This window comes from Carassius auratus, chromosome 39, assembly GCF_003368295.1.
Source record: "Carassius auratus strain Wakin chromosome 39, ASM336829v1, whole genome shotgun sequence".
NCBI lineage: Eukaryota > Metazoa > Chordata > Actinopteri > Cypriniformes > Cyprinidae > Carassius > Carassius auratus.
Window position 1 is genome coordinate 12,291,217 of NC_039281.1, and position 16,226 is coordinate 12,307,442.

At 39.5% G+C, this 16,226-nt stretch overlaps 1 protein-coding gene across 1 annotated transcript in view; it reads right to left on the reverse strand.

The window, feature by feature from the left end:
- Nucleotides 1-16,226, reverse strand: part of LOC113057955 (glypican-6-like) — a 42,842-nt gene extending 26,616 nt beyond the window's left edge. The window contains exon 1 of the mRNA XM_026225590.1: nt 15,506-16,226. Within this exon, the coding sequence (XP_026081375.1) occupies nt 15,506-15,662 (157 nt within the window). The 5' untranslated portion in view covers nt 15,663-16,226. The remainder of the gene's footprint in view (nt 1-15,505) is intronic.

Below are 16,226 nucleotides of genomic sequence, written 5' to 3' on the forward strand. Positions count from 1 at the left end.
GTTGATTGAGGACTTCCGGCGACATCGAGGTAGGGCCCTTCCTAGAGCGTCAGGTGACGCTCCTGGGAGGGGGGGTACTGTCGGGTCTCGGGGCTAATCACCTGCCTTTTTGGTGTGTGTGTGTGTGTTTATCACTTGTCAGCTCACCGTGTGTACCTGTTTGAGTTTTCCCCGCCCTCCTTGTTTCTGTGTTATGAACCTTAATTGCTCGCCACCTGTTTTCTATGTTCTTCTAATTTTACACCTTTATCATTCCCTGTGTTTCTCTGCCTATTGTCAGACTGTTGTTACTCGTTTCAATAGCTCGGATCTTCTAGCTGTTCTTAGCACTCACCTTTGTCGTGTCTTGTCCTCAGGCTCCAGTGTGTTTAGCTGTTTTCTCTGCCCCCTGTTCCCCAGTGCAGAGCTCTTGGAAGCTTCAGTGTCATCCCTCCGGTCTCAGTGGTCGTACAAATAACTGTGGAACGTTACTCATCGGTTTGATTCATCTGCTTCGACTATTCTTCCAGTCACTACGAGTAATCCTGTGAACGTGACTCATCTGATCTGCCTCCTCTGCTTTAAATAAAGCCTTGCGTAAACCCGCATCTGAATCCTGCCCATTTCTCCTGACAGCATCTTGGCCAAAATATTTCAGATCCTAACAAATTATAAACTTATTTATTCAGCTTGTTTAAGATGATGTATAAATCTAAATTTCAAAGTGCATACAGCACACCAGCATTTAAACACAGTCTTTATGTGCAAATGTGTCGCCCTCGCATTGAGAGTTCTGTGGGGAATCAGTTTTTAGACATAGGTCGGATGTCCAGATATTATCTGGATTTAAAACCACTTTGTATCTCATGCAGATTTTTTCATTTACACAACAAAATCCAATCTGTATTAGATGTGAGCAAACAAATCAGATTTTTTGTGCCATTTTAAATGCAGCCAAATAGTTCTGTCATCATAACCATGATGCATTTATAATGACCCACTTGTTCCACTTATTTCCCAAAAATGAGCTTGATGAACCTTAGAATTTGCCTACATAGATCAATCTCTGATTCAATATAGCAAAGAAAGTTCTATTTCCCCCAAATATGCACTCATGCGTGTTCTGTTGATGCTGTTAACGGGGTCTGTGCTCAAGGACACATTCCTCAAGTCTAACACTATGAAAACACTAGCAAAAAATTCATTTCACAGGTCATGTTTTTCTAATCCAGCATCCCTTCCCATTCCTGATACATTCTCCTCTTGCTCCATAGAGAGCACCAACTATTCCCTGGTCTTCTGAGGCTAACTTCACAGGCTATGCTACTGATCCAAAGCTGGGCATTTTCTATAGTGGGTTGCTCCATCTGGTTGATCCGTCCGCAGAGGTCATGAACCAGACTTCGCTTGGAACAAGTGCAGCTGAACCCTTCTGGTCTTTAATCTGGAGGTACGAGTGATATCCCTTGATAGAAACATCTCTCTGCAGCCCTATGGGGCAAGTGTCATATTAATGAGGAACTGAGTTAACGAGCAGGATATCCCACACCAAGAGGCCCATCTGACACTTGTGCAGTTATAATACGGTACAGTCCAGCCAAGCAGGGACACATGGCTCATTCAGCAAACTATGGCCCTTGTGTCCGGTAAGGCCGAAATAAAGGAAGCAACACAGAGTGAAAAAAAACACTGTCAAATCACGGTTTGGCTAAAATATTACATTTAAATTCACAACAGGACAACAAGTTTAGACTAGAGAGACTTTTCCTTCACCTTCAAATAGTTAATGGTTAATAATGGTTTAACAAAGGTAATAGTGCAGCCAAAAACGTGACAAATGTTCAACAGTGGTTTATGGGTCAGTTGATGCAAAACATGTCCATGAATTTTTTTTGGTTCAATTTTACATTAATGCATAGTGGAAAATGCATATTTTAAGAAATGATTATTTACTTTTTTATGACTCTACCTACATTTGAAATGGCCTTGCAGTGTGACAATACATTTTTAAAGTTGGCATTATCTGTTTCCTAAAAGCTTATTGTGAACAGCTGATCGAGGCATAAGTTTAAATTTAGTTTAAAAAGTTTTAAAACGTATGCTTGACTTCTCCAATTATTTAGTGTGCTTTAACCCTGCCCTTTATTGCAGTGGGCTTTAAACTTGTATTTAGCCTAGCCAATCTGCCTTCATCTGATCAACAAACGATTGACAGAACAAAAGGTCTTCTATTTCAGCTACATCACAACTTTACAAATATTAATATTCCTCACAGTCTCTCAGTTAATATAAGCTCATAAAAACAGCATTAGAATTACATTTAACAAACAGTTTAAGATGGACTACTTCATGTTGCACTGAAGGACGTGCTAACATACCAAAAAAGTATCTAATGCCAACTACCTTTGTTTTCAGTAGAAACATCTTAGAACAAGAGTTACAGTCTGTGCTACATACATCTGGTTGCACTCTGAATTCACATAAATCTCATCCAAAAAAAGATTTGGGCCCACAGAAATGTTTAAATCCACTTCTTGCTGAGCTCTTTCATTCTAATCGTATAAAACAAGCACTCAAAATTCACTTTGAAATGGTTCAGAGATTAGGAGATTCATCTGAGGAGAATTAGAGTTGAAGACACATGGCAGTCAGCCACAAGGCCAAGGAAAGCATGTGTGAGAAATGAAGCTTCCTTAAATTAATCAGGGATTAAAAGCTCTCCCACACAGCTGTCAAAACACCAAACCACCAACACTTTCTTTTCAGATGGAACGTGGGTTAATGAAGAGGAAATAAATGCACAGAAAACAAAGCAATATGGTTGTTTTCATCAAAAGTCAAGGTCCCGATCGTATACTACTGAGCCATAACGTTTGACTCTTAATAACAGGCTTATGAGTCTAGACGGCTGTTTGATCATTAACCAGGGTAAGAGCACAGCAGTTAAACAATCTCCTGGTCTTCTGTGGTGCACTTAGGCGCAGAGCAACATCAAAACTACACAAAACATAAACCAGATGTAAGGTATGATGCCGGGCAGGCAGGGAGCCTTAATACCACGTAAATCCTCAAAAACTCTGAATCGGTGCAGTGAGACACACATATGTTAGATTGATGTACACACTTGAGTGATCACCCACAAGCTCTCATCCTTTTGTACCAGTCAATCTCTGATTGCTAAACCAGAGCAGGGCCTCTGGCCAATTAAAACTCCCCACTGGTAAGCATTCCAAAAGGCTGCCATCCATGAACATTTACCCAGAAGTCCCTGGGGAGATTCCACAACATCACTCCGGGTCTGTCTGCCTCTCCCGCCCCAGCGAGCCGTCTCCAGCTTTGTCTCTGCTCACAAAAGCTCCCTGCCTACACCACTTCCCAGGTCACCTCATTGTGAATCATTTAACTTGCAATGGCTCTTTCAACGACACATTAAAAGTCAGGACACTGCATGTTTGGAGTTTAACAGAGGAATCGGCGGATCTCCGTTGTTCATTACTTATATTGTGCTTTCATGAATGCTGGAGTGTGAAGATCCTAATACAAACTTCATGGAAGTCAGTTCATGGCTGAGCAGAGTCAGATCTCATGGGCGAAACTAGACAAGCACAACATGGTGATGAGAAAATCAAGTGTTGGCACAAAGATAAGTGTAAAAAAGTTCATAGGTTTTGAGTTAGGGCTGCACTCGACTAAAGATGTTTCTGGTGGACTAGCAGTGGCTCATTTTAAACAATTAGTCACGTGTATATATTAATAAACCATATAATTCATAATAATGAGCTTTTAATTGTTTAAGCACATGCATAAAGCTTACCAATGCGTGCCACAGAAGTAATGATTATGAATGTGCCAGGGAAAAAAAACTGCAAGAGGACTGTCTTATAATTATAATAATTCTGCAGTGAGGAAGTCAACGACACTGACTCGTCATCTCCACATTGGATGTGCATGTTTCATAAGGCTTAGATAACATCTGAAAATATTGGTATTTGTTTTAGTTTTAAAGTAGACATTTGATAAGCCACATTTGACAAACGTTTGCATAATCCTGACTGTTTTAGTGTAATTTCCACATAGCGATCTGTCCGTCACAGTGACTTTAAAATTTATCAAATAAAAACTTAACAAAATCTCATTTATTGGCTGACACTAATGACTTATGATTTAATTTGGTGCATTTTTGTTGAAAAACAGCCAACATTATAACAATTAATATAATTGATTCATCCACTGAGCAAGGGACGTGGTGAAGAAACGGACACACCCGGTTCCATGAAATTGAGCAATGTTCAGTTGGAAGCAATTACATAACTCCAACTAATACCTTCAGCCAGAGATACAATAAAAGAAATTACAATGAATCTGTATGAAAGCAGAGACACTGACAGCCTGGAATGCACCGTATGTTTACCCATGAGGAAAAAGAGGGCAAAAGGTACAGACTATGAAGAGACGAGAAGGAAGAGAGGGTTGAAAAGGGGGAAAAACAAACACATGAAAAGCTGATGACACAGCTCACTCGGATGCTATAATGAATGAATCCCCAATCCCTCTCCAAAAATGAACATCTGTCCACATGTTTGCATGAAGACTCACACAGATGAAAGACAGTGGAGAGGTTGGCAGGGGGTGGGAAGGTCCAAAGTAAAAAACTGTAGGCCTGGCTGAGCAGTGACAATACATGCATTACCTAAAATAATCAGTCAAATGGTAACAAACGCTTTGGGGGATTGCAGGAAACTCACTTTTCCCCTTAAATATCAACAATCCCAAACCAAAGCTTTGCTGTAACGTGAAAGTTATGCTAAGTACTAAACCTAGGCTGATGCATGTAGAGGAAATTAAATTTTTATCTTAATTAATATTATTTTTACTGGTATTATTTGCTTCACTGTACTAGTGTGTAAGACAAGTGTGAAATTTTACACATTGCTTCTTAAATGATTTGCATAAAATACTTAGAAACACATTTAGGGGACAGTTGGACACCTTAAATGGGCATCTTGAGTATGCATTATGATTAGCTGAGATGGAAGTATCCTGATTTGAGTAGGGTATAAATACTGAATTAAAATATTTTCTCTCTTGCAATCTACAGAAAACACTGAATGGCTGTATGAATGTAGCCCTTTTCTGGCAAGAAAATACATCTTTAAAATACTTTTTTCTCAAACCTTCATTGGGAAAAGAAAAATGCCACAATGCACCTCATCAAAATGTAATAAGATAATGTTCGTTGCTCTTCTCAAGCACATCTTTCCTCGCAATTGTTCATGACAATGTTATAAATTCTGGAAAATTTCCAAGGCTTTTTGGAATATTCCAAGGAATTTTGAAAAGTTTCCAGAAATGTTCCACCTCTTGGCAACCCTTTGCAACAAAAAGTGTGAAAAAGTGAATAAAGTAGGGATGCACCGAAATTTCGGCCACCGAAAATTTTCGGCCGAAAATGGCCTTTTCGGTTTTCGGCCGATAGACTTTTATCACCGAAACAACACGGCCGAAATGTTGTGATGACGCAAACAGAAACCGCGACCTGCCCGTGCACCTGCATAGCGCAGACCACGAGCTCCACGCGACATTCACTTAACACCAGTGAGAACATTCTCTCTCTTCGTATTCCTTTATTCGCAGCACTAAAACGTCTCCTTACAACGAGATTAAGACGGACCACGAAGTGAAAACAAAGAAAAGTACAGTCTTATAGAGTCTGTTAGCACACGTCTCACTGAGATCTTGTCGGATCCTCTGCACTTCATCGCGAATGTGCTTGATCCGCGTTATAAAGACCATTACTTGGATGCGGAAATAAGGCAGCGCGCACGAGAAATGATCCAGGCCGCGCTGGATGCGGAGAACCCGCGTGGAGACGGAGAAGCGCCAAGCGCAGGAGACAGATCAGAGCGCAGAAAAAAAGACTCGTCTCTGCACCAGATGAGTGGCATGCACCATCGTTGTCTGATATGTTCATTGGAATTCTGCAAAAAATAATAATAATACGTTGGCTATTTTGTTCTTAGGCTACTATATATATATATATATATATATATATATATATATATATATATATATATATATATATATATATATATACACACACACACACACACACAAACACAAACATATATACATACATAATATCAGATTGTAGTCATATTTATGCTAGATTTTCTGCTAGATTTCTGCTTTAATTTGATAAAAAATGTTTATTTATGCCCTGGCCCTATTTAAATACACTCTCTGAAATATTTCTCAAATGTCAGGCAGATGACAAGCTCAACTGCTTAACAGCTAGATCCTTATCTGTCTGAAGTCCCGATCCCCAGAAGTGATAACAGTCTTGCCTACTGGAGAAGTAATGCACTTTCTAGTCCTACATAGAAAAATTTCAAATGCACTTCACCTAAATGCACTTTGTTTTTATGAGAGAACTGTTCATTTAAAAACCTTTCTGCAGGCCAGTAGGCCTGTACATTATTATTAAATATACACATGAGTGGGATACATTTTTAGTTTGAATTTTATTTTATACTGTGCATTGTTGCAATGTGCTTAATAAATATTTGCATCATTTGTAATTATTTATTTTTATGTTGTTTTTTTTTAAATAAGTTATGTAATTGTAATTATCTTTGAAACTTTAATATTAATTTATACAATTGCAATGTCTTAATTTTAGTAAAGTTAGTACACGGTCATAGCAATAAATGCAATGGTGCTAATAATTGGCATAATTTCTTTCGGTGTTTCGGTTTCGGTTTTTGGCCTTGGTTTTCTCTTTTTCGGTTTTCGGTTTCGGCCAATAATTTTCATTTCGGTGCATCCCTAGAATAAAGCTTAATTGGTAAATTTTAGCAAATGATATAAATATTGAATAGAGTGGTGACTGGCTATTAACTGCTTACGAGCAATCGATTATGATTGCTTTAAATATTCAACACAAAAACCTATTAAAAAGCCACTGTTTCTTTCAACAGAAACCTACTTTCAACAATCCAACCACATGAAGTTTTAGTTGAGCACATGTGTACATCATAATGTGTATAAAGAGTCACCAAAAGGGCATTTCCCACACAACTCAACTCTGTATATTTCTCTGTCTGTGTTATAGTCTCCTACAATACAGAACAGACCAAACAAAGCTTTTTAACTTCAAACTGCCATAGATCCACACAAACAATATGAGTTTCAAAAGGGGGCTATATCTAGGTCAAAGCATGTCTTGTTTGGAAATTTGCAAGCCCACCATAAGCCGCATATGACTGAAACCACAAACGCGCTCATTGTGTGGCTCTCCAAGTCTAGATCCCCTTCATTTTTACACTTATATTCTTCCTAACTCTCAAAATCCACTTTTTAAAAACAAAACATCACCTTAACCTTCAGCATATGAAAGGTTTTAATGCAGGAGCCCTACACCTTATCCCCCTTGGTACAGCAAAGCAGCAGAAGCCCGAACCGTTCTCTGTCAGTGTTTATAACCGACATCTAAGAGCGGCTGAAAACCAGCAGATGTCCAAACTGACGGACAAGCATTGAAGTAATGCACAAGAAAGAAGAGGGGATGGTGAAAGACAGAGGAAAAGAAGGCCCATGGCCAGGATGAGGTCAGGCCAAAGATCATATTTCAAGTCCTCAAAGCTACAACCCTGCAACAATGATTCTGATAGACCTGTTGGGCTTAGGAAACTGGATAGACGTGAAGTTGGTGGGAAGAGCGGTGGCAATAAGTGACTGTAGCGGGAGTAAACTTACTATGCATTTGACTGACATCTCGACCATCAAGAATATTATATACGGACAGGAATGTCAATAAATCAACCAACAAGGGGATCTTCTGTCAGGATCTTGGTAAGGGAGGAACTCAGGTGCAGACAGGATTTACAACACAAACAGGTTTATTACAAAAAGGGGAAAATAAAAACCCACGAGGGGGAAAACACGGAGCAAGGTAAAGACTAAATAACTAAAACAGGACTGGACTGACAAGATAAACAAGGACTCTAAATACTAACTATAAACACTCACGGTAATACAAGGACTTCAGCAGGTACGGCACAATCTCACACACAATCACAATTGTAGAACACCGTGGAGGTACAATCACAATGACAATGAACCGACGCAAGACAGAGCACACTAGGAGATCTAAATAGGGGTACTAATCAAGACACAACAGGTGTTACAGATAGGACAATCACGACACGACTAGGATAACAAGGGGGCGGGGCAAGGGAACGAGACAACACAAGCACATGGCCCAAAGACAAGGCCATGCGCTTGTACACAAAACATGGGTCTGTCATGATCCTGCCTCAAGACTAGGAAAAATCAAGGACACGAGGGCAGAATCATGACATCTTCTGCTCTCAAAGAATGAAAGGAGATCAAATGTGGCCATTTTAAGGTTTTCAGGCCGCTCTTCCATTATGTTTCAGTGAAATCATCACTATGACTTTGCCCCACCTCAAAAACATTTATCCAGGGTCTGTCTGAGTGACTTGTGGCAAACTGAACAGTCAAACTAGACTAGGGGAAAATAAAAAAATAACTTGAGCCAGAGGTGGGATGGAGGTCTGCGAGGGAACTCTTTAACCACCTTCACCCGTCTGCCCAAACACACCATCTCAATTCTCCATTCTCTCCAAAGGCTTTTTTTCATGTGTATGAAGTGCAGAATTAGGTAATCGAACTGGCTGCATACAAGCGGGCTGAAACGTCTTGTTCTGAGGCACGGCTGTGGCCGTGCGAGTAATTAGCAGGGATTACGGGAAAACTGGAACATTCCCAGAGTGAAGGGCTTCTGCCCAAAACCCACAAATGATTGTGAGAGGCGGGAGAAAAACCACAGACATAATAGTCAAATTATCATTACTGATTTACATTAAGGCAGTTACGATACAATCATATCATGTTTCCGTAACGCTTTAAAACTGAGGTCCCATTTGTTAACAATAGTCAATGCATTTTCCCTGTTAGTTGATGATACAATAATTTCACTGTATTTATTAATATTTTTACATGTTGTTTGTTTTTTTACAAATGCTTGTAAAATGGTTCATTATTGGTTTATGACAATGTATTAACTAAAATTAATGAATGAAACTATATTCTAAAGTGTTACCAACACAATATGTATTTGTATGGGCATTCATATTGCTTTGTTTAATGTCTTCTACAACCATGTAAAAGTTTATGGTCAGGAAGAATTTGTAATGTTTTTGAAAGAAGTCTTATTTGTTCACCACGGCTGTATTTACTTGGGGGGAAAAATATTGTGAAAAATATTTACAATGTAAAATAACTTCCATTTGAATATATTTTATGTAATTTATTCTTGGTGGCAAAGCTGAATTTATCATCATCATTACTCCATTTTTCAGTGTCACGTGGTCCATCTACTGCTCAAGAATTATCAATGTGGAAAACAGTTGATGGTTAATATTTTTGAGGAAGCCTTGGTGTATTTTTTCCACGATTATTCAATGAATAAGTTCAAAAGAACAGCATTTATTTGAATAATAATATAATACAAGTCTTTACTACCACTTTTGATCAATTCAATGTCCATTTCCAGAATAAAAGTATTAATCTGCTCAAAGCTGGGGGACCAACACCAATGTGACTGAAACCAGCTAAAGAAAAAGGACCCACCAGCTCTCAAATAACACACATGGGGAGTTCTGCAGAAGAATGAGGTTAAGGGAATGTCCCAGTGGAAAACTGTATCCAAATCTTAAGCCTCTAGTCAGTATCTGCTCGACAACTCCAGCACATATTGCCATGCTAATGCCTGATAACAAAGCCATGGGAGGAAAGGTTTGAGCAAACAGCAGCCTTCGCTGTAGCAGTCTGTTTTGGTATTAAAATCATCTGGAAAACTTCCCACACACAGAGCAGATAGGGAGGTGAGAAGAGTGGGACAAATGAAAGGAACGGAGGGATAACTCTTAGACAAGACTACTTAGAAATCCAAAGTAAAAGTGTAGAAAAGCTGCTTCGATACAAACACTGCATACAATGCCGTCCCTATCCAGCAGGATGCAAAGGAACAGGAACAGACCCACCAGCCAAGTTTGGGAGCCCAGGGAGTGTCGATTTAACAGCATGGAAATGGGAAGTGTTAACAAGGAACTTCAGTGGCAGCCTGTATCTGCCTTCAAGTGTGGAAAGCCACAAACACACGGCCGGATTTTACACAGCACCCATCCGAAATCACTCTGTACTGTGCCAGATTTATTCAGGGAAAACCACAAACTACACTAACAATGTCAAAAGAAGTGTGGGGCTTTATTCTTCATGTCTGTGCACATCTCCCCATTCCGAGTGCACCGATGACTCAGGGTGAGTCAGAGCCCACAAATCCCGCCCCTGGACACTTTCCGAAGCGTTCCTCACATTGCCTGTGAGCGGTTCACACGCTTTGGCTCAATCAAATGTGGGGGCAGCTTCTCCTAGTAACATGTTAAGTTGCCACTGTCTGCCGCCCTTCTTCTGTCAGTCAAAACTCCTTTCTCTTTCATTCAACGGTCAGTCAATCCTCTGCTGAAGGTCCTCCGGCTGAGACTTTGTTGCTGCTCCTGTCTCTAAGGTCCCACTGAGGAGGTCTTGGTGGTCCCCCCGTGGACTGCGCTAAAGAGGGGGCAGACTAAAAGGAGCATCCCATTGTTCCCACACACTGCACAGGCTGTCGCTCTCAGGGTTATTTTTGGAGGGGGATTGAGAGGAAGCAGTGAAAGAGAGACTTTCTCCACACATTTTAAAATGTGTGGAGAAAAGTCACAGATCAGGAAAATCATGATGTGATTTATATGGAAAGTATGACCTTAAAAAAAAAACATAAGCATGATGTTTCACTCTTAAATCTGCAAAGCAGATCATACAAAAATGTACTAATGAGATTGTACAACTTCATTTGAATTTTCCATAACTTAAAATAGTTTCAAATTACCATGAGAGTGTGTTGGCCCGGTCGCATGGCACTACTCCTCCTGCCTGCTCATTACCAAACACTGCTCTGTTCTCATTCACAAGACCACTTCCTCCTGATAGCCAAACTCAATTACAGGCAGTTATCCACAGGGGTCAGGTCACTGAGAGCACTGCCACAGATCAGCTCCGCTTCAGTCTGTCCCACAGCAGGGCAAACGTGAACCGCAATCAAATCAATCAAAGAATCCTGGAATTACGGTTTCCACAAAAATATAAAGCAGCCCAACTGTTTTCAGCACTGATCATAAGAAATGTTTCTTGAGCTGCAAATCTGCATATTGGAATGATTTCTGAAGAATCATGTGACACTGACGACTGGAGGAATGATGCAGAGATTCAGCTTTGCCATCAAAGCAATAAATTGCATTTTACAATACATTAGCATAGAACAATTGTTTTAAATTGTAATATCTCATTAGAAATAGTTAATGGAAGTGTTACCTGTCATCTACTTTAAAACAGAATTAGAAAGGTGTTAATGTGTAATAAAAACTTAATTCACAAAATACTGAAGTATTTTCACTTTATTATTCCAGTAACATATAATTTAATGAGTGACATCTGCCCTGATCATGGTACACACAGCTGCCAATAGTGACAACAAACATGATTTGTTCTTTCATTATCGCACTTGAGCGATTACCCTCTGATTAGCCGGAGTGGTGAGGAGGGGGCTTGCATGCTCTGATCTGACACAGTGGCATACAAAGGTCTTATTAACAGCATAAATTAACTTCTTACTGGCATGATCAACTCCTTGTGACTCTCAACCCATCTGACTGTCAGTGGAAACATGTTTTACCCAAATAAAACAGCTTAATTACATCTCATTTACAATCTTATCTGCAAAACTCCATTACAGATATAGTTAAAGTACACACAAAAATAACAAGAGTTAAGAGTTCACCAATTCTATCAATAGCTGAAAAAAGAAGTAGTAGCTGAAGTAGTTTATAGACACACAAGGGACAGGGAAAAGGGCAGAACTACTTCCTGGAAAGTTCAGTGTAGACCTGCTATGAAATGACACAATCGTTCAATTATCTCTTAAAGTGAAAATACAAGGCAAGCAATAATAATAATAATAATAACCGTAATAAAAGACTGGCCTGCAAAGATAAATATATTATGCTGATGCATCCAAGATATAGGCCAAAGATCAAGTATGTCCAATTCAGATCTGATCTGTACAATATCAAGAGGCCAGCGAGGTGATGTCATCGCCTTTCCAAGTCTCATAATTTACTGAAGTAATTAAGAGTGGGATGAATCTTTCAGGAGAAAGGGGGAGGAAACGTGTTTGATCTTTGCCATTGTCCATACCTGATGCATGACATGAGAGCAAAGCGCCAACATAAAGCAAAGCAGATTTCTCCAGTGCGGTGAAAAGCAATCTGCTGGATCACTATGAGGAGCTGTTGACAAGGCAAGATACCAATCTGGTCAGTATTAACCACCCCTCCTCTGAAACCTTTGAAGATGGGCCGCCTGCCACCACTGGGCAAGAATCACTTGACACAAGTGTTTTACGACATCTAGGCCAATCAAACCATCACCAGCAGTGAAGCTTTTTATAGGGCCAGGCGGTGCTTTTGGTTTAACTGAGGTTTGGAGGATAAGGGCAGTTTAGACCTCAAAAGGGATCTATGTACTTCACGGTTTTAAGAACTATGAAGCTTCCTAAGGTGCAATAATCCACAGTCCTCTCAAACTGAGAGGATCTAGAGAGGCACTTGGAGCATGAAGAAAGATCTCACCTCTGCTCAACCAAAATATCCCTGCTCTCAAAACCAGACTCATCCAGCAGAGAAATACACAGAAAGATTCCAACACCAATTTCACATTACAACCTCCACCTGAGTGCAGCTTAGTGGAAATGGCAGCATCAAGTGGTAAGTGGTCTCAGCAAACTTATTTGCTAGGGGTCTTAAACATGATACTTTGACTTTTACAATTAGATTTTAAAATATTTAATTAAGCACATTTGTTGGAGAAATAGCTAGAGGCTGTAAGAGCCACAGCTTTAAAGGGGTCATTCCATACCTGCATGCATTTCTTTATTTAAAGATAATAATAAAAAAAAAACACTTTTGAACAAACAGTGAAATTAAAAGAACATCCTTCAACATTTTAAAGGCTTGGAACAACATTAAGGTGAGTAAATGATAGCAGTTTTTTTTTTGATAATTAATTTTATGAAAAGGCTTCTTCTGAAAATTCCTGACTTACATTTAAATAGACAAATAACATTACAGGAAGGAAACTGTGGTAGGACATGCATGATGATAGCAACCAAATGAATCCCTCATTTTAGGTTCACTTCCATATAATGTACAAAAAGCCTTTAACCATAAGATCTCAAGTTAGAAAGTTGATATTTCCGCCGGTTCAAACAGCCTTTCTTGCTGATGAGTTGCTGGAAACACTGAAAAATCATCATGCATGGGATGTAACTTTGACTATTTGCCTGATAAGTGCTAAGTGTAGGACTGGCTCAAACCATGAGGATGGAATTGTGCTTCCGGACTACAGAAGAAAAAAGAAGACATGTTTTGACTACAAGGTGAAGAAGGCCACCTCAGAAAGCCAGAACCGTGGGGCCACTACCGGTTCTATTAGGTTCTCCTGTGGACCATTTCTCCCTGGCAACAGGAGACGTTGTTAAGCCAAAGCAGGGCTATTTATGTTTCCTTTTTTGCTTTCTAAGGACCTCCACCCCTCAGTGACAGCAGACCATGTCACTCTCTGTGTATCAATTATCTCAGTCTTTTATTTACTGAGGCATGCTAACTAAGGTTAGCCTTGTGCAGGGTCCCGACACATATTGTGCACCATTGTGAGAGGTACACGCACATTGCAACTAAACCTCTAAACGAGCCTTTATAATTCATTCTTTAAAGCCATCACAACAAAATTTGACACAATAAAACATGAGAAATGCAGACATGTTGGGGAACACTCAAAGTTTGCATCACAATGACACCTCTGGGAAGACAATGGACCTGTCGGGCTGGTGTAAAGTACAGGAAAGACTCAGGCTCAATTGTTTCCCATCACTTAGAAGAATCACAGGAATACACTATATATTATGCAACAATTCATTCTGGTTTTAAATTTGATTAAACAAAGTTTCAAGAGTACAGATATTTAGTTTATATCACCATGTGTTCCCTGCGTTCTAGATCAGAGTATGTGAGCGGAACGTGTCTGAAAGGGATTGATTACAAAACACTAAAATCAAACAAATCACAAATGATATGACAGATGCACAGCATTAAACAGTCGATATTTTTTCTCCATTAATTATTTTTCTATATTCCGCTTCTAAAAATTAAGGTTCATTGGCATGTAAGGTTCCATGTAGAACCTGTAGAACATTATATGGAACATTTGCACAGCACAAAAGGTTCTTAATGGTGGAAAAAGGTTCTTTGGATTATTCATGTTTTTCACACTCAGAAAAAAAAATGCTTTTTTAAGAACTGTTAGCTGAATGGTTTTTTAAGGAACCAAAAATGATTCTTCTATGGCTTCATTATGAAAACCCACTTTTGATACATTTATAGGGATAACGCATTTGCAATTTTTTTTTATAGAATTTAATTAAATGCTCATGTTATATTTTGGTTACACTTGTGAGATCATAAAAAAATTAAAATAGGCACATTATTTTGTGATACTGATAAGCTGTTTGCAGGCCCCTGAATATTCTGTTCAAGTTTATTTGTGTAGCGCTTTTCTCTATGCAAATCAGCTTTACAGAAAGTTAAAGTTTCTACATTATATTTAGTAAAAGCTTATCAGTGGTGACTATCTCAAGTTGAGGTCCTTACGGTAAAAATCAAGCCGTTAGTTAATGTCATATAATCAAAAACATGGTGCACACTATTAGCAATGACTATATGTTGCTATCAAACTTATTGCAAAATTTGGTTGCTTTGTATGTTGTATGAAGGTTGGCATCATCTGAGGTGTTGGCATCATCTCTTCTCAGGGATATAATTAAATTGTAAATGCTTTGTTACATGATGTATTATACAGTCGTGCTGTTGAACTGAAAATCAGCATGGCTGTGATTACCTGTGGCCTCATGCTCATAACACTTTATAAAGCAAAGAGTATGTCATGCCAATTTCAGATGCTAGTTATCTAGTGAGTTTCCTTAATATCTTTGCATTTTGCATTTGTTTATCGAATTTGCACAATTCCGTGTAGATTCAAAGCCTTAAATACATGGGAACATAAAAGAAGGTCTCCTTTCCTGACTCTCCCTAACTGGCGTCCGAATCAGGAAAACTTTCTCCTTTATTTACGGGGAAATAAGACCGTGATTATAGTCAAACTGTGTCCTGAGGCTAGTTTCTCCCCCTCGTTCAGGCTTGAAGTGGAGATAAAAACGCTACCTTGTTCCACTCCTCCGCCTCATCCCCGCTCCAGATAAAATCACTGCATTTACATGAGCATTAGCGCTTCTGGATGACAATCACTGACCGATGACTGACGATGAAAAAACTATTTAAACTGTGTAACTCACCATGGACTCCTTTGTTGGGGACATCGTTGACGTTGAAACCTTTTGAACTGTAAGCAGTTCTGACATCATTGCAGCTCTTTGCCTTCTGATCAGCTTGAGCCGACGCCAAAACCACCAGCGACAGACATACAGTGAATACAACCAACATCTTCTTCATCACGGACTGCTTGGGCAATCGAGCCGCAACAGCACAAAGTAAAAGAAAACTAAAAGGTTAAGTCACGAAATCTCTTAGATTCGTAGCCTACTTCTGATTTCCTCATGAGGATGCGGCGTTTCTGTTCAACTTCTTTTAGTCGCTCGAATCTCGCGAACTGGATTGTCTTGAGCAATAAAACCGGGCCTCTGAAGAATAACGAGCGAAACAAGTAAAACAAATAAAAAGCGACCAAACGCAACAAGCATTAAAGTAGCCTACTCAAGACTTTACGTTCTTTGTAGTGACTTTTTTTATTTACGAAAAACTAAAGCAAATCTGCGCTGCGTCCAGCTCTATGCACGCGCGCACTTTCAGTGCTGTAAAGGTGAGGTACTTCTTAAATCAGTTTCTTTGGTTTAAGAGATCCGGGAGGCAGTCTGCTCTCTAGGAGGAGAAGAGAGAAAATGGCGATAAAAGTTTTAAGAAAGTTTTCCCCCTGTCGCGCTGGTGAGCAGTCGGGACGCAGAGTGCAGATTGAGTAGTCGCTTGCGCGCGGCGAGATCTCACTATAGATTCAGTACT